This window comes from Tursiops truncatus, chromosome 18, assembly GCF_011762595.2.
Source record: "Tursiops truncatus isolate mTurTru1 chromosome 18, mTurTru1.mat.Y, whole genome shotgun sequence".
Taxonomy (NCBI): Eukaryota; Metazoa; Chordata; class Mammalia; order Artiodactyla; family Delphinidae; genus Tursiops; species Tursiops truncatus.
Window position 1 is genome coordinate 12,619,907 of NC_047051.1, and position 18,351 is coordinate 12,638,257.

General features: G+C 35.8%; 1 protein-coding gene across 24 annotated transcripts in view; it reads right to left on the minus strand.

Moving 5' to 3' along the window:
- SUPT20H (SPT20 homolog, SAGA complex component) overlaps positions 1–18,351 on the minus strand; it is a 39,613-nt gene that overhangs the window by 12,599 nt on the left and 8,663 nt on the right. For 12 of the 24 annotated variants that reach the window (XM_073795074.1, XM_073795067.1, XM_073795075.1 and 9 more), the window contains 14 exons: positions 17,011–17,140; positions 15,901–16,004; positions 13,366–13,482; positions 13,098–13,151; positions 10,443–10,582; positions 8,476–8,632; positions 8,320–8,376; positions 5,745–5,816; positions 4,449–4,606; positions 2,917–2,943; positions 2,322–2,354; positions 1,654–1,771; positions 994–1,096; positions 702–860 (listed from right to left, as the gene is read on the minus strand). In XM_073795074.1, coding sequence (XP_073651175.1) covers positions 702–860; positions 994–1,096; positions 1,654–1,771; positions 2,322–2,354; positions 2,917–2,943; positions 4,449–4,606; positions 5,745–5,816; positions 8,320–8,376; positions 8,476–8,632; positions 10,443–10,582; positions 13,098–13,151; positions 13,366–13,482; positions 15,901–16,004; positions 17,011–17,140 — 1,429 coding nt within the window. Of the gene's footprint in view, positions 1–701; positions 861–993; positions 1,097–1,653; positions 1,772–2,321; positions 2,355–2,916; positions 2,944–4,448; positions 4,607–5,744; positions 5,817–8,319; positions 8,377–8,475; positions 8,633–10,442; positions 10,583–11,832; positions 11,985–13,097; positions 13,152–13,365; positions 13,483–15,900; positions 16,005–17,010; positions 17,141–18,351 lie in introns of those variants that run through there. The other 12 variants (XM_073795079.1, XM_073795077.1, XM_019936727.3 and 9 more) reach the window with 6 other exon arrangements.

Sequence of the window (18,351 nt, forward strand, 5' to 3'; positions counted from 1 at the left end):
AAATCTAAAAAACTGGAATGCTTTTTTGCAAGTTGGTACCTAAATATTTCAGATATTTACTAATTTGAAGAAATTCTCCCAAACTAACGCTAGAATTCTTGAATAACTCTTCTTGATGTTAAAAAAAAAAAAGTATTCAGTAGTAAAAATTACATTTTAATATCTTCAGATGCTTTATGATCATCCCACATTTTACTAACTGATAACAATTTGTAAGAGTGTAAGAGTGTTATTGAAAAATCGGCTTTCAGTTTACTGTATCACCACCTTGGAACTAGTTGGCTTCTTACATTTACAAAGATAAGACTGCAGCAACAACTCTTATGACTTTTTTTCCATATCAGCTGCATAGTTTACATAAAATGTAAAATGCCCCAGGGGTACACTGGAATAAAAAATAATTTGGACTCATTGCCACATTTAACTACCACATTATTTTTTTCAGGAGATGTGTAGGTTACAAGTCTATAAGAAAGGTATACACGAGGTGCATACATAAATACAGAAAAACAAATACAATTACAATAAACATGTAATACATACAGTCAACAAGAGATTGGCATGAAGCTTCTCAAAAAATTACATTTTGGGTAGACAGTACATTCAGATTTCACTATTTCACTGGTCAAAAAGAGCCATCTTAAGAAACACTAATGCAAAAGCTTACGAAGAGTTAATGAAGAATTTAAGTTATGACTCACTTTGTGATGAACTGGCAGGTGACAGGGCAGCTGGAGAAAGCATGCTAACTTGATTGAGATCCATGGATGACTTCCGAGAAAGACTTGGTGGCTTAGAAGCAGGAGGAGGAGTTGGAGATTTAAGAAAGCTGCTGACCTGCTGTGGTGTAAAATAGTTACCTAGAAGAAAAATATACACGCTGTTTCCTAGATTTACAATTTAAAATTCTGAGTAAATCAAAATATGAGTAAATGGATTACGATCATCTGTTGTTTCTTACTCTAGATTACAAAAAACTAAGGAATGTGATACCTGAGGAACTATTTCCTGAGCTTGAGGGAAGTTTGATGGGTGGAGGTCGATGTTTTACTCCCTTCCCCAATACTGAAGACTGAACTGACAGGGTCTCCGGCTGCTAAGACAGTGACATTAAGCATACTCATTAAAATTAAGGTCAAATAAGAAATTCACAAATTAGTAACACTATTATAACTCCTGGATGAAAACACGGTTTAAAAAACTGCAATGTACGTTTAATGTTTATAGATTGGGTATTAGAGGTGTTTCAAAAAAATGTAATTCCACATAAGGAGATCCATGAGATAACTTACAGTATACACAGGATGAAGGAAAGATTTCTGAGTAATAAGGTAGGGAGAAAGTTTGAGGGAGAAGAGCAGAGTAAGATGACAGCAAAGCTTCACCCTTAAATCGTCTCCAGAAAAATAGTAACTGTTGACGCCAGGTGGGTGATCAGTATACACAGATGTTCATCACACTTTTTGCTCTACCTCTGTGTACATTTGAAAGTTTCCATCATAAAAAGTTAAGTAATAAAAAGAAAATCAAAAGTAAAAACAAAACTAAACAATACCCCTATCCCTCATAAAACAGTCCTTAACATTTCTCAGATTCCTTGAGAACAATTAGGCAGAAAAAAGTAACAGCACAAAAAAAGCTAAGCAAACACACTTCTGTTTCCTTCCCTGGAGAAGGCTGACTCAAGCTCGCTGAGCCACTGGAGCTATGCGACATCTTCACTGGACACTTGGCTTCGTTCTGGACCAGTTCCTGGTACTGACTGACTACTCTGAAATATTAGGGAGAAAACAGGTAATGATTAGCTAACTATTTTAAACATAAATTTACTACATAGGAAATGAATAGTAACTGTTAATGAAACAAGTTCTATCAAAAATAACACAAAAATTAAAATTAGACAATTTATCTTCGATAGAAGCACATTCTTCTAATATTTTCAATGACAAGCTAATGCTGAAAACATTTTGCTAATTAACAATCTAAAGATACTTGCGGTATCTTGTCTCCAATACAGAAATACAGGGATTATTTCACCAATAAGTAGCCAAAAGAACTACCCATTGACTCTTACTTATACTCTGATTAAACTGTTACCTAGAAATCATTTTCCTTAGCTACTGTAGATATATCTAAGTTCTCTTATTTAAAATAAAGCTACATTTTAAACATTATCCTTTTAGTTGTTATTTTCCTAATTCTATTTAAAAATCCTAGTAATACCTAGGCATAATTAAAATCAAAGCTTTGACTTCGAATGGAGTAGTCTCTACCCTACAAGAATCCATCCAGATCACAAATAAAGATGCAAATATTTTTACCTCTCAGCATCAGTCTTTGATCCAATAATGAACCTAAATTGTTTTTTAAAAAAGAAAAGTATTAGATAGACTTGTTTTAAGGAGCCCTGAGATTACTTTTGAAGACTTCCATATTTTAGTGACAGTAATTTTATAAACTGAATTAAAATCTACCAAGATATCATGAAAACACAAATTTTAAAATACATTAAAAAATAGGAAGCAATGACCAAGTTCTGCATGCATTACAAAATAATTCTGTGAATAAGTTGGCTGACTTAATTTAAAGGAGATTTACTTTGGCAGAAAACCTATGTTTCAAAACAAAATCTGGGCTGAAAGTTACCAAGTGCTATACACCCTCACAAGTGTCTGTCCTACAGCAATATTCACTGAACTACCATGTACAAGGCCTTTGGCCTTCCTCTCACTTTAAACTTTGATTTTGGAAGACATTATTAATGTCTATATAGCAGGCCCTTAGAATATATTTTAGACAAGGAAGATGGTTTATCGCCAATTTAAATAAAAAGCCTTTATCAAGTCTTAAAAGAGTTTGACATTTATATGATTTCTTAATGTATTAAAATAGTGAGTTTGTTTATTTTTTAATTACCAATTTGAATGATCATCTGTGGAGAAGCTGAAATATAAAATATAAAAAAAAAAGAAAAAACTTGGTTAATGCAGCTCAAACTTTGACTTCATAGCTATTAAATCAAGTAATTTATGAATATGGGAGAAGGACTAGAAGGTAATAAACCATGCAGCATTTCTGCAGCAACGTCCTGATGTAAAAGGCAAAAAATTCAATTCTCTTCTTGTCAAACAAATCTAATCAGTTGGCCTTTTGAACAATTTTTTTTTTTAATGAGAGAACATATGCCCTGTGTTTGAGAAAAGTTAGTAACTATTTAAAATGACCAACGTGTATCTTTAAAGGGAAGACTGCAAAATACAGCTAATCGAAATATCTGATTTTTCTACTTAGCATACAAAAATAAAAACTGCTAATGTGAAAAAATAAGCTGAGGATTGATTCCCTGACTGCTGTTTCCTCCCATTGACTTTTACTTAGGTATTGGTGAGGTTACTCTTTAAAATCCATTTTTCTGCCATAGTTTCAATTAGTATTTTGTAAGGATTTAACATAGAGCTGGCCCCTACTTTTTTCTGCTGAGGTTCTCTTTATTTTTCCTTCTTTTCAAAACAGCATCGACTTGATTAAAAAGCAGAACTAATAATAAAACTAACAAGGAAAACAAAACTAAATACTGGTACCTTGTAGTAAATACATGTAACCCGTAAGTTTAGGAATATCAACTTCAGTTGGCCCTCTATATTTGCAGATTCTGCATCCCCAGATTCAACCACCATGGAATGAAAATACTTGGGGGGAAAATATTCCAGAAAAGTCCCAAAAAGCAAAACTTGAATTTGCCACGGGCTGGCAACTAAACTATTTACGTAACATTTAAATTGTATTTATTACTTATTTACATAGCATTTACACTGTATTAGGTATTGTAAGTAACCCAGATAAAAGTACAAGGGAGGGATGTACAGAGGTTGAAAATATTACACCATTTTGATATGAGACTTGGGCATCTGCAGATTTTGGTATCCAAGGGGGTCCTGGAACCAATCCCCTGTGGATACCAAGGGACAACTATATATGTATTTCTAGAGCCAGTAACTACATTAAGCACTGAGTCTGTGTCCTTACAGGCAGTGCTGAAATATCAAGCATTTTTAACAGCTTTTACATTTAATTTACAGTGAACTTGCTTCCCATTTAAACAAATTATTGCCCGGAAGCACTTCATGCTCACAGAGAGGTAAAAGCCATAAGTGGCAACACATAAATATACCAAGAGGGATATGATGGGCATATCTTTCAAAGCAAATATAAGAAGAATTTACAGCACAGGTTTTTTTGGTTTTGTTTTTTAAAGAAATTATTATTTTAAAGAACTCTTGGACAGCAAGGTAACTACAATTTAAGTTTACTTAGGTCTGCTGCCAAATCTAACTGGAGTATTTAACTAACAAAACAGGGAAACTTTTATTCATTAATAGTTCATCAGTAGTTGCTACATACATTCTGATGGCTTGTTTTGTCAACTGCCTGTATTTAACAGAACTCACTGGGATGGAGACATCTGACTGTCACTCTCTTCGTCTTCTTTACATGGCTGTATTTTACCATAGTAAAGTGGATCACCAAGTGACTGCAAAATGGTCAGCTTTGTTTTCTGATATGGATTACCAGCTTCACATTCAAATATATAGTCATCTTTTACATCCTGAAAAAGACCGAGCATCCCAAATAAATACCTTCTCCAGTAAATACATAGTCAGAATTAACACAAATCAGAAGTAAATGACACACTAACTTACATCTTGCAATAAAAAGACACATGGGACATAGTCCTTAGACCTATTTAAGAGAAAAAAGCCTAAGGGAAAGAAGCTCAGGATTCTTTTTTCAACATGGTACTCTGGGAACAAGAGTTTCAACGGGATATTTAGTTAACAAAGCCCTAGTGAAATGTCAGAATTTCATATACTGAACATATGAATGCAAATATTAAATACTAAAAGGATAAAACTTTCAAAAGCAAACCTGTTTCCATTTGTCATTAGTCTTTTTGCTATTGCACATACCAAGTATCTCTCATGGGACTTCCCTGGTGGTCCTGTGGTAAAGAATCCGCCTTCCAATGCAGGGAATGCGGGTTTGATCCCTGGTTGGGGAACTAAGATCCTACATGTCACGGGGCAACTAAGCCTGCACGCCACAACTACTGAGCCTGCATGCTGCAAACTACAGAGCCCACGCGCTCTAACTACAGAACCCACGCACCATAACTAGAGCGAGAAAACCCGCATGCCGCAACTAGAGAGAAGCCCGTGTGCTGCAACGAGAGATCCTTCACGCCACAACAAAGATCCCGCGTGTTGCCAACTAAGACCCGACACAGCCATAAAGAAATTAAAAAAAAAAAACAACTCTCATTTCACTCCTAGATTCATAATTAATTATGCCTATTAATTATGCCACATAATTAAATATGCCTTTAAGAAGTCACTGCAATTAGAGAAACATACACAAACCATTTCTCTTTAAAAATATCCTTAGAATAACTTATTAATTATTAATTTGAAACAGAAAACAAATCACAACTACCAACAGGGGACCAAAACAAAAGTAAAAATGCAGTTATGCATTAAAATCGTCCTTAGAATGGAAACCGCATTTTATGAAAAACAAAACTAAATTGTTGTTCCTTTTTTTAATTCACTGAACTCCCAGAAAGTTCTTAAAAAAACAAACAATAGAAGATACCAAAATAAAGGCTACTGTACTTTATATGTCTAATAAATTCAGATCCCAGATTAGAAACAGCATCATTAGAAATGGAGACTGCAATGGTTACTTACATGGGCTGGCCAGATTGTTGGTTGTGAGTCATCAGATTTGATAGATTTTTCCACTTTGGCATATTTTTCCACCTAAGCAATCAAATCAAGAGACATCAGATATAATGAAATCAGTATTATGACCAAAGAGAAAAACCTAAATAACTTAATACAATACACTGAAACGGGGCAGGACCCTTCCCCAACCCAACCCCCGCCCCGTCCCCCTGCTTTTGTCTGTGGAAAAACTTTAGCCAAAGAATAAGTTTAATCAGAGAAGTGAGAAAATGCAGAAACAAAGGAAAACAGTTAAGAAGACCAAATAATAATAGTTTAGTAATGGAGCAAAGTCAAGGCCCTTTAGTTCCTTCTCAAGGGCTATAGATAATACTCTGAGCCCTATCCTGTGAGCTGTCTTGTAGATACTGTAACCCCACCAGGTGGAAGGAGTCAACTACATGATGACCAGGCTGTAGCCATGCCATAAGCTGCCACGATTCCGAGAACTAGCCTCAAAGAAATGGGAACAAACTGACCCTAGAAGTGAAGATTAACTGTCCCTAAAACAATCGAGATGCTGGTCAGACCACTGATGACCAATTTCAAGACGACTGTCAGAGCTGACTGTACTGTTTCTGCATGTAGCCCCCTCTCTCTGTGTATAGAAGCTCTTGCTCCCTGATTGTCAGGAGCGGTAGTCGGCCTTTGGAGAGGCGTCTGCTCTCCCCCACAGCTGCTGGCATCTAAAATAAAGCAAACTTAACTTTCCACCGAACTGGCCTCTTTACTGTCTTTTAAATGGTGAGCAGCCAGACCCCACTTTCAGTTACTATACTTTTTAGCACTAAAATTCTTGAATCGCTAATAACACCAACTACTTATGCTTAAGTAGTTTAAAATTCTCCTGATATATATTCAATTAGACCAACTGGTTTTATAAATAAAACGAAATTAGAATCTCTTTTGCCATTAAGTAAATGTAATAAACACAGCTGCTGTTTTGGACAGTGCCTCTTCTTTATGCTCCGTAAGGTGATATTACATTTGACTTTTAGGAAAACTGGGATGTCAGCGAGGTGATTAGGACCAGGATCTGGATCATTTCCTTTGGCTGGGCCTCTAATGGAACAGGAATTGTCATGTAACAGTGTGGACAAAACTAGGAAGAGACTAGGGAAGTTACATTAGAATTGGTAAAAATTTTTGTAAATCTTTCCCATTTTCTAGTCAGACTTGAACCATATATTCCATGTATCTCCTACCAGTCTGTGTGAACCAAAAGTTCTCATCTTCCTGGTAACCATGATTCTAAGAGTAACAGATTCACTTGGGCATCTGGTAAAAATTCAGATTCCCATATCCCTCCCCTGGAGAGCTGATTCAGTAAGCAGGTCTGAAATGAGGGTTTAAGTGTGTATGTTTAACTGGTATCCTAGATGCTTCAACTGATCGAGTTAGGCTAAGACACTTTTTATTAGGGCTTTGCTACTCAAGGCGTGGTCTGTGGACTCCAGTGCCACCAACCTAGGAGCTTTTCAGTATTGCAGGATCTCAGGTCCTAGCCCAGACTTGTTGAACTGGAACCTGCATTTTAACAAGCAACCCATGTGATTCTTACGTACGTTAAGGTTTCGGAAGCCCTGCTTTAGATATCCAGACTGCCCTCCGAAGCTAAATCCCACACTTTGGTATTTACACTAAATATCTCTTCTCAGGCCACGTTCCTTGAGGGGCGCATAAGTTACTGAAAGATAATGTGGCTTACTCTCTTGAGCTGTATATACAGTGTACTTCTGATGCTTCTGACCATTTTTTAAAAATCAAAGGTAATAAGAATTATACATGTGCTAGCCTGGGAAGGATGCACAGAGCAAACATCTGCTAAAATAACTGACCAATTCTAAAGAATTGAGTGAATAATAAAAATAGGAGAAATGGGGAAACAAAAGAAATATGGAACCTCCCATCAAAATTATCTTTCCTGTCTTTGCTCATTTATAGTTCATGTGTTTCATGGGCCAGCAAAGAATACCACCCAAGGTTCCTAATCTTGGCTACTGCTCCAATATTATTAATTTTTAAATTTAGCCAGCGAGAAAAGCATTATCAGGAAATTATGATGAAATATTATGAAAAAAATCAGTCATTTTATGCATATTATGTAATACGTACATCTTTTTACACATTTTGAAATACTTTGGTTATTATTCCTGCTCTAAACATAGACCTATATTAAGGAGTTACATTTTTAGACAAGTTAATGTGAAAATAGAATAGCTTCTGAAAATGAGCAGCTGACTTAAGAAGAGTCTTAGCACAAACAGAGAGAATGAACTAGTGGTTACCAGTGGGGAAAAGGAAGGGGGGAGGGGCAATATAGGGGTAATGGGGAAAAAAAGGGTTATTATGGGATTATATAAAATCACATGTGTGAAACTTCTGAAAACTGTAAAGCACTACAGAATTTAAAGAATCTTTCATTCAATAAAATAAAAAAAGAAGTAGTAAGAGTCTTTGTTTTCCCAAAGTTTAAACTACTATTAGTCAAACTTAGGAACTTTACATGAAAGGACGTGTAATTCATGCACTGACTTACATCCACTTCAGAAGGTATGGCCAAATTACAGGGACTCCGTTTCCACATATCCACACACTAAAAAATTAAAAACAGTATAAATAAATACACTGAACACTGAAAATAAGGCAAGGCATTTGGTATGATAATAAGCTTCATTTAAAAATATATACTTACGTTTCCTGCTTTAGAAATTTTGAGGTCATAATGCTGACCTGCTTTTCTTTCCTTTCTTTTTTGTAAGAAATCAAGTAATTTTAGCTGAGGAGGAGGTGGACAATGAGACAGATCCTGCTGCCGATTCAGAGAGGACCTGGAATATCTCTTGAAACACCTGAAATATTAAGAGATTAGAAATACACAAAGCTAATACAAGAAACTCAGAAAAAACATGGTTTAAATTAGTAGGTGTTAAATGTGTAATTAAATCACAAATATCTGTAGAACACTGTCACTTGCCAAGGAATGTTCTAGGCACTGGTGAAATAAAAATGGACAAGACTAACAAAATTCCTGCTACCACGTAGCTGACAGTCCAGAAGTGAAGACACACATATACAAGTAAACAGGTCAGATCATTCCAGATAACAATAAGCAGTAGGAGAAAAACCAGGGTACTGTGGTGAATACATGATAGAGAGGGCAACATTAGGGAAGGGAAGCACTCTGAAGAAATGATGCGTGAGCTGAGACATGACAAGAAGGAACAAGCTGTGGAAAGATCAGGGAAAGAACAGTTGAAGCAGAGAGAGAGAATTTTAAAAGGTGCTGAGGCAGGAACAAAGTTGGCTTATTTTTAAAACAGAAAAATGAAGGGAGGACTAGAGCATCAGGGTCCACACAATGGGAGATGAGGTCAAAGAGCAAGGCAGGGGCCTTGCAGATGAATGATAATGCGTTTAGACTGAATGTGAAGTACAATGGGATGGTTTTCGAGGCATTTAAGCAAGTGGTGGCATGGTCGGCTTTGAGGTTCTCAAAACATTACTGTGGTTTGCTTATATGGCGAACAGACCAGAAGCAAGCGAAGGTGAAGTAGGAAGACCAGTTAGGAAGGATTTTATTGCAGAAGTCAAGATGAAGATGATGGTGGCCTGGCTTAAGGCACTGGCAGTGGGCGTGGAGAGATGTGGACAGAGATACTAGGAGACTTTATAGGACTGCTAATGGATACTATATGGACTTATTTCACTATTTCCAAAGCTGCACCTTTTCCCCAGAATATATTATTTCCGTAGTAAAGCAGGGAATTTAGAAAATGGGTAGGTTATTTCAGCCCCTTCAAACTTGAAGATCCAAAGTGGGCAACTCAAACAATTATGCAAAGATAACTTAATGATGAGCCTACTATAACTGCAGACCAAATTAATATGCATTCTTAACTGCAGTCTGAATTAATACGCATTCTTTTACTTCATTAACTAGAAGAGATAGCTAAAACATTCTAAGACAAATTAACATGTTATAAAAAGGCATTTAGTTAGAAACTGACTTCTCAAACTGTGATCATCTCCCCAGATCTCTAAAAGAAATTATAAATTGTATCTTTAAAGGTAATATTAACAAAAATTAAACTGGTATTAGAAAGTGATAAATTATTCTTTCTGCTCATACCTGTCTCTTCTCAGAATTTCTATCTTTTTGGTGAACAAACTCTGAATTTATAGGTAGTTTGTTCTTCAAAAGAATGCAGAAAATGCATCACTTCAATATAAAGCAGAGTACATATTAAAAAAATCCTAATTCTTACACAATAAAAGTATTAAAAGACAATTAAAAATCCAATTTTAAAAAATCAGGGACTTCCCTGGTGGCACAGTGATTAAGACTCCACACTCCCAATGCAGGGGGCCCGGGTATGATCCCTGGTCAGGAAACTAGATCCCACATGCATCCTGCAACCAAGAGTTCGCATGCCACAACTAAGGAGCCCACGTGTTGCAACTAAGCAGCTGGTGAGCCGCAACCAAGGAGCCGGTGAGCCGCAACTAAGACCCAGCACAACCAAATAAATAAACAAATAAATATTAAAAAAAAAAATCAGAGCACATTTATTCTTTAAAGGGAAAAGATACTATAAATGGCAAAATTTAGAGCTACCACTCTAGTTCTCTTTTGGTTTATCCTTCCACAAAGGTAATTACCGTTTCATTGGGCGCGTGTTCATCTTTTGCTTGTTATAGAGCAGCCTGTTTGCAGTGCAGGTTACAGCTATAGAAGGATCAAGACACAGTGGTTCAGCTGTAGCTAGAATCAGTTGGCTCTCAAGCAGAAGTTTGTCTTCCTGAAATATGTAAGAGCATACATCAATACCAGATTTAAGATTTTCAAATCATACATATCACTTAATCTAGAGATATTCCTTGGAATATTTCTGCTAAGGAGTACAGTAAAATACAGTATTTCAAGTTCCAAACTAAATGTGTAAACTTTAGAAACTTGACAGCATAATGAAACTACTAATGGAAATTCAGTAATTGGTACAAAGTGGTCAAATTATAAGACTGCCTATCCATTAGCCCAACAAATATTTACTAAGCACCTACAATGTGTAAGACACTGTTCTAGACCGGGGGCGGGGCGGGGGGTGGATAAATCATGAAGAAAACAGATAAAATCCTCTGTCCCCACAAAGCTTACAGGACCAAGATAGATGACAGCACTTTCACTAATTGAGATAACAGTCCCATTCTATACTCAGCTTAACTTCATTACAAGAATAAAAATGACTCCACTAATACTGTATAAACTATATACACCAATTCCAAAGTTTATACAGGCTTTTTACCAGTATCATTTAACTTACTTTACTGAATCCTATTTTTCTTTTTTTTTTTTGCTTAAACTCTGAAATATTTTAATGGCTATTAACTCAATTTTTTAAAAGTCAAATGAATCAATTAATTACTGCTGAATAAAAATTTTTTCAAAAAAGAAACATTGCGGGCTTCCCTCGTGGTGCAGTGGTTGAAAGTCCGCCTGCTGATGCAGGGGACATGGGTTCGTGCCCCGGTCTGGGAAGATCCCACATGCCGCGGAGCGGCTGGGCCCGTGAGCCTGTGCATCCAGAGCCTGTGCTCCACAATGGGAGAGGCCACAACAGGGAGAGGGCCGCGTACCGCAAAAAAGAAAAAAGAAAAAAAAAAAAAAGAAGAAAAAAGAAACATTGCTTCTTTCACTAGGTCTATTCAACTTATTATGGAAATTTTCAAAAATACACAAAACAGAAATATAATGACACCCACGTACCAACACCCTATTTTATTTAACAACCGCCCCTCTTTTTTTTTTTTTCTTTGTTTTCCTGGAGTAATTTTAAATACATTTTCGATGTTGTATTATTTCATCTGAAAAATCCTTCAGGACGCACTGCTAACTGCTAAGGACCTCTAATATCCAGTCTAGATAAATTCCCATTATCTCAAAAGTGTATTCTTAGTTGGTTTGTTTGAATTTGAACTCAAACAAGGCCTATACATTGTATTCGGTTTTTATCTCTCAAACATTTAAAAAAAAAAATTCTGTAACGATCACCTCTTCCCCCATCTTTTTTTCTTTTCTCATGAAACTGATTTGTTGGGATTTGAGCAACTGCTTCCTCAGCGTATCATTTAACTGGGTCTGGCTGGTTGCTTCCTCATCCATGTCATTTAATGGTTTCTCTTACTCCATAAATTACTTTTAAACTGTTGGTTAGATGTAGAGGCTTGATTTAAATTAAGGTTCTATTTTTTAAACAAGAGCTCTTCAACAGTACTACCGTATACTTTCTCGTCCGCCACGCAAGGAGGAACACAAGGATTGACTATCCCACTTTTACACCAGACAGTTTAGACAGACTATAGGTTTTTCATATCTAAGAAATACAGCCATCTAGATTCATTAAGACTTCCAAGTTGATGACATTTTAAAAAGTTTATCATTTCTTTTACACTTGTTAGCTGAAATTTTTCTAAGGAATTTTCCTTGAAAAGGCAGAATAAAGGCTTTGGTCTCTCCCATTATTTACCAATCTTCAGAGTAAGAAATCAATGCCCTAAGAACCTCCAATGATGACCAGTGAGTTTGTTTTTGAATATTCTTTTAATAGCTTTTAACCTTCTTGTAAACAAAAAGATTACAGCCCAAACTACAATACAACACTTGATAGTTACTGATGAACTGAATCTTAACTTATAATCATATTTCACAGCTAGAATAATTCTCATTATTTTCTTTACTTTACTGATATTTTTACTGATAAGAAATACTGATATTTCTTTACTTTACTGATATTTTCTTTACTTTAACTATACCTCTTTATAGTAACAGAGAAATAAGTGAACACTCTTGTGAGTGGGCACCTCACATATACTGAGCCAGCACTGGAGGACTAACTGGCTATTCTCCGGATAAGAGACATCTCCAGGTAAGAGACGTCCCCTAGGGCTACAACCAGTATGGATGGCAAAAAGACAAGACGAGCTAGGTCTGCTTTAGAATCCTAGATGACAGAATATCAGCATCTATTTGTATCCACAACAAAACATTCTGTTTGAGAGGGGATACAAAACTATGTTTCAATTGGGTGAGGTCAGCCTCACCCTATTATACTATGCCCTAAAAGCAACTGGGACTGAACTGTTAGTTCCTTGAAGGATTACTGCATCTTTGTAGAGACCCTTAACTTCTAAAGCTCATAAATCAATCCCAAACTTTACTCATAAATAGAATTATGAGCAGAAAATATCTTTTGCTTAACTTAGTAAATATTGTTTCATCCTATATATTACTGTTTGGGATTAAAAAACAGAACTAACCTGGGTCCATTTATGGTTATCACTTGTTATTGAATGTACATCACAGATTAAAGTCTAGAAGAAATAAAAGTTAAAAAAACAGATTAATGTATAGGCATACAAACATATGAAGACATTTAATAAGTAAAACTCCAAATAAAATCTGAAATACTTCTTTTTTTTTTAATTTATTTATTTTAACATCTTTATTGGGGTATAATTGCTTTACAATGGTGTGTTAGTTTCTGCTTTATAATGAAATAATACTTCTTAATTAAACATTCCTTACCTGCATTGTTGGACGTAAGAGAATGTGCCTACTTTGGTAACCAGGAGATTTCATGTTACTGGACTGCCTGTAGTCACGTATTTCTGCTATGACACATCCACAGTGAAAAATATTAACCTGTTTTGAGTGAAAATATATAAGTAGATGTCATTTTTCAGAAGCCTAAATAAGTGGGTTTATATTGAATGTTTCAGGTTCTTTACATTCTTATGTAATGTTTCTGACCACTCACACACTCTTAAATGGAATTCCTTGGTGGATTTACCACCATATAAACCCTTTAAAAGCAACTGTTTATGTTCATCATGACTCAAGAAGCAGTTTAACACTGTTTAACTGTTTGCTAGTAATAGAATGACATCTGGCATTTGTATACTGTTAATGTTACAGATAACTGGTATCGCTGTTCTTTTTTTTTTGGCCGTGCCATGAGGCTTGCGGGATCTTCGTTCCCTGACCAGAGATCGAACCTGCGTCCCCTGCACTGGGAGTATGGAGTCTCAACCACTGGACCGCCAGGACAGGAAGTCCCTGCTTTTCTTCTTGACACTCACTGGCTCACTGTTGTACTCTGCTAACCCTGTCATTATTATAAATTGTCAATAACCATGCCAGAGTTTCAGCTTATAGATACAACTGCTATATTTGCTCTGCTAAAATTTCCAGAAGATAGGCTTTACTAATAAGAGGAAGAAAGCTAACATTAATTCAAATAATAATCTCTGTTAAAGATACTGTTTTTTAATCCTTTTTCTAAGTCCAAAGGTAAGAATCTGTCACTCAAGTCTTGCTAATTATCACTTGCCACAGTCGCTTATGGTATTGTGTGTTTTCACCATTCAGAACTTTTAGTGGGTACTGTGACCTCCATGTTGTCAGTCATTATTATGCTCATGCTTTTTAACCAACATTTACTGAGCCACTACAATGTGAACTGTGTGTCATTTTTATCAAGAAGCTTCATAGATAAAGTGGTGAGATACTTGCTCAGTGTGGTAAGACAGGCAATAAACATGTAAACAAATAAACAAGGTAACTTGAGACAGTGAAAGCTACGGAGGAAATAAAATAGGGAGGGGCTTAATTTAGACTGTGTGCTCAGACAGAACTCTCTGAGGGAGTAATTTTCTGCTGAGACCTGAATCACAATAAAGGGCCAGACATCTGGGACAGATGAGAAGAGCAGAGGGAAGAGCAGATGAATAAGACAGGTATAAGCTCGGTGTGTTTTAATATGGAAAGAAGTCCCGGACGGCTGGAGTGTAGTGAGTGGGGATGAGAACCAGGAGGTGAAGACAAACAGAAAGGCAGGGGTTTTGTACACTGAGGGGACACTGGAGAACTTCAGACAGGGAACTGTGTTGTTGTTGTTTTCTGTTTTTGTTTTGTAAGCTTAATTTGGTTGTCTGTGGAAAACTGATTTCTAGGGTTCTAGAATGAAAACAGGAAGTTCAGGAAGGTAACTATAGAAGGTCATGACCATATATTTTGAAGGTACAGCTGACACTTGCTGGTGGACTGAATGTGAAAGGTGAGAGTATAGTTATCTGTCAGATTGGAAAGACTGGTAATAGAACTGGTTTGGGAGGTAAAAATAAAAAGCTCTGTTTTGTCATGGTAAGTCTGAAGAACCTAATCTATATCCCAGTAAATATGTATATTTGGAGCTTGGTGGGATAGTCATTGTGATAGAGATAAGCAAGGGATTAACTGTCATTTTTTTAAACTCATTAAGCTGTTTGAGATCATCCAGGGAGAGGGTGTTACTAAAGAACAGAATCCCTAGGACTGAACCCTGAACATATTTATGGGGGAACAGAGATGACAGCAAAAAAGACTGAGACTAGAGAGAAGAGAAAAACCAGGAAGGTGATGTCTCAGAAGCCAAAAGAAGGGTGTTTCAAGGAGGAAGTAGTTATTTACACTGAACTTTGCTAAGACACCAATTAAGATGAGAACAGGAAAGGATTTTCTTAGAAGCTGAGAGATGGTACAGTATGCTTATATTCTTTATCTACTAGAGAGAGGAAAATAGATAATAGAAGAGAGGAGGGTTAAAGTTGCAAGACCAGGAGAAGGATCCAGAACATAAAGTGGAGAAGATGCCTTAGGAACAGCTTATTTCATCCATTTTAACAGGAAGGCAGGCAGAAAGTGTGGACAGAGATGTAGGGATGCTGGGAGGAAATGGAAGTTCCCATCTGATGGCTTCTTTTTCCTCAGTAAACTACCATAGTATGGCTGGAAAGCCAAGAAAGTAAGCAGTTTCTTTCATAATTTCTTGATTGTAGCTATAGGGAGATTTCCAGTGGATGAGTTAATTGTTATAACAATTTTAGAAGAATCAACTAAATCTAAACATTTCAGTAGAGCCTAAAGGATAAATATCCCACAATAAACCAATTTTCATATAGCTATGTACAATGTCTCATTTCATGTTCCATGCACTAGTGAGAATACAACTAAATACCCTTCATCACAAAACAACATATATCTAGCAAATCTAAGGACATTTTAAAGAGAAAAATTTTGTACCTGAGATTTTTCTAGGAGATCAACCAAAATAGGAGGTAATTCTTCTGCATCCAAGTATTCAAGTAATTCCCCTTCTTCATAAGGCAGTCGAATGGTCTCAGAATCTTAATTTTAAAACATAAAATTTCAGAAAGTGATCAGCCTCACCGAAAAGCCTAGGTAATAATTTAAGTAACTTCTGATAAAAAATAAAGAGAATAAAGCCAAAAGCTCTCCTAAAGTCCTTCTTTATTTAAGTCTTAAAAATAAATCACCTTACATATTGCTAAAAAACTTGATAAACTGTATACAGTTTTAGAGCAGAAAGGAGGAAACACCTAACATACTATGGAAAAACGTCTGGCACAACAATCACAGTACAAATCACAGCCAGCAGTATAGTAATCAGAATATGATAAAATTCCAACATCTGTTAACTAAAAAGTTCCTTGAAGAGTGCTTAATCTAATCTGGAAGTCAGAGGGGTAATCTGGTATCACTTCTGAAAAATGACTACTTATAGACCAAAATTCTCTTGGTGTTATACAATTAACAACCAACACAAGAAAAAATTCTTAACTAGGTAAGTTCCTTGTAGAACTCATAGTTTCATCACTGTATCAAAATTTAAATGCCTCTTTAGTGAAATCTAAGAGTATTTATATTTTAAAACTCTATTTTCATATTCACATTAATAGGAATAAAATGTTGAAAACATTTCAAAAGGCAGTGAATCTGCTTAACTTTGAAAGCTTCAGACTCAAAGTATATTCAAAGCACAGAAGAAAAACATACCTTAAAACACCTGATGCTATCTTAAATAAATAAATAGCAACAGAACGAAAGGAAACTTTGACAAGTATTTTAAAATTATGTCTTTTATAATTTAACTTCAAAGACCTCAGTCAGAATACTTTTCAAATTCCAGAAGGCTAATCACACTAGAGGTAACTTCTAATATTCTAACAAAACATCATAAAGAGAACCATTTGGAATCAAAGTCTTCTTTTATCAAGTCATCACTGATCTGAAGGACAGATCATTTAGCAGGTTAAGAAACTACTTCTAAAAGACAGCACATCCGACCGAGCAGAGGGATTTTCGTGGCTGCTGCCCTCCGGAAGTTCTTACCTGATCCATTTTTTCCCCTGAGCATCAGAGAATATCCCTCATTTCCTGGGTATAGGTTGACCACTAAACATGACAATGTCTCCTGCATAACAAGCTTCTCTAACAAGTTCACATTTCTTCTTAATTTCTGCTTTAAAAAGAGGCAGAGCTCATGAAAATAATCCAGCATAACAAAGAATGCAATCATTTAACAAAAATCAGACCTTAGTTAATCTTTTTTTTTTTTTTTTTTTTTTTGTGGTACGCGGGCCTCTCACTGTTGTGGCCTCTCCCGCTGCAGTGCATAGGCTCTGGACGCGCAGGCTCAGTGGCCATGGCTCACGGGCCCAGCCGCTCCGCGGCATGTGGGATCTACCCGGACCGGGGCACGAACCCGTGTCCCCTGCATCGGCAGGCGGACTCTCAACCACTGCGCCACCAGGGAAGCCCCTGACTTAATCTTTGATACTCTTTCCACATCTGTGTAAACTTAATTTTGATCTATTACTATGTTTTAGGCAAATGAATTAATATCACAAAGAAAAACTACTGATCTATATATAAAACAATAAACACACTTAAATATGTACCTGAGTACACAAGTAGCAAATATTAAAAATATTTAAAAAGGAAAACCATTAAATGTAAATATTTTTTAGAAAGATGCTATAATGTATAATTAGTTTCTATTAAGTATAAATCTACATAAATAATTTGGGGCATTTTCTTTGGTTGTACTATTACAGAGCATATTTCTTAAATATTTTATGGCCTAAATTAGATCCGAACAAGTTCAACAGCTGTAATCAGCTGAAATGTTAAACCCAAAAATATCTAACTGGTTAAAAGGACGTGAGTAATTTTCTGTAAATTCAATTTAACAGCTCCTTAGAAACCACTTTGCTAAGAAAAACAAAAAACTACCAGGGAACCTAACACACATACATCAAAATCTATTATTTTAGAAATGTATATGATTTAAAATGAAACCCACTTATAATAAATCCTTTCATCAAATCTTATTTGTGAAAGATGTCAATAGAATATGGATTTGAAAATGGATTTGAAAAACAAATCCATTTTGAGTATCATATTTAACATGCATATATATATATACACACAGTCATATGCAGAAAGAAATTATAAATTCTTGATCTATAGTCACCATAGAATCAAAAAAACTGCATTTTGAAAATAAATTTTTAAAAAGCAAAGCAAAGCAACTTTTAACCACATTGATGGGAAGTCAGAAAATGTCTTTCTTAAAGGACCAGACAGTACTTTAGTCTTGTGGGTCATATGGTTTGTATCACAACTCTATTTATCTCAAAATCAGCCACATACAAGATATAAATCAAGGGG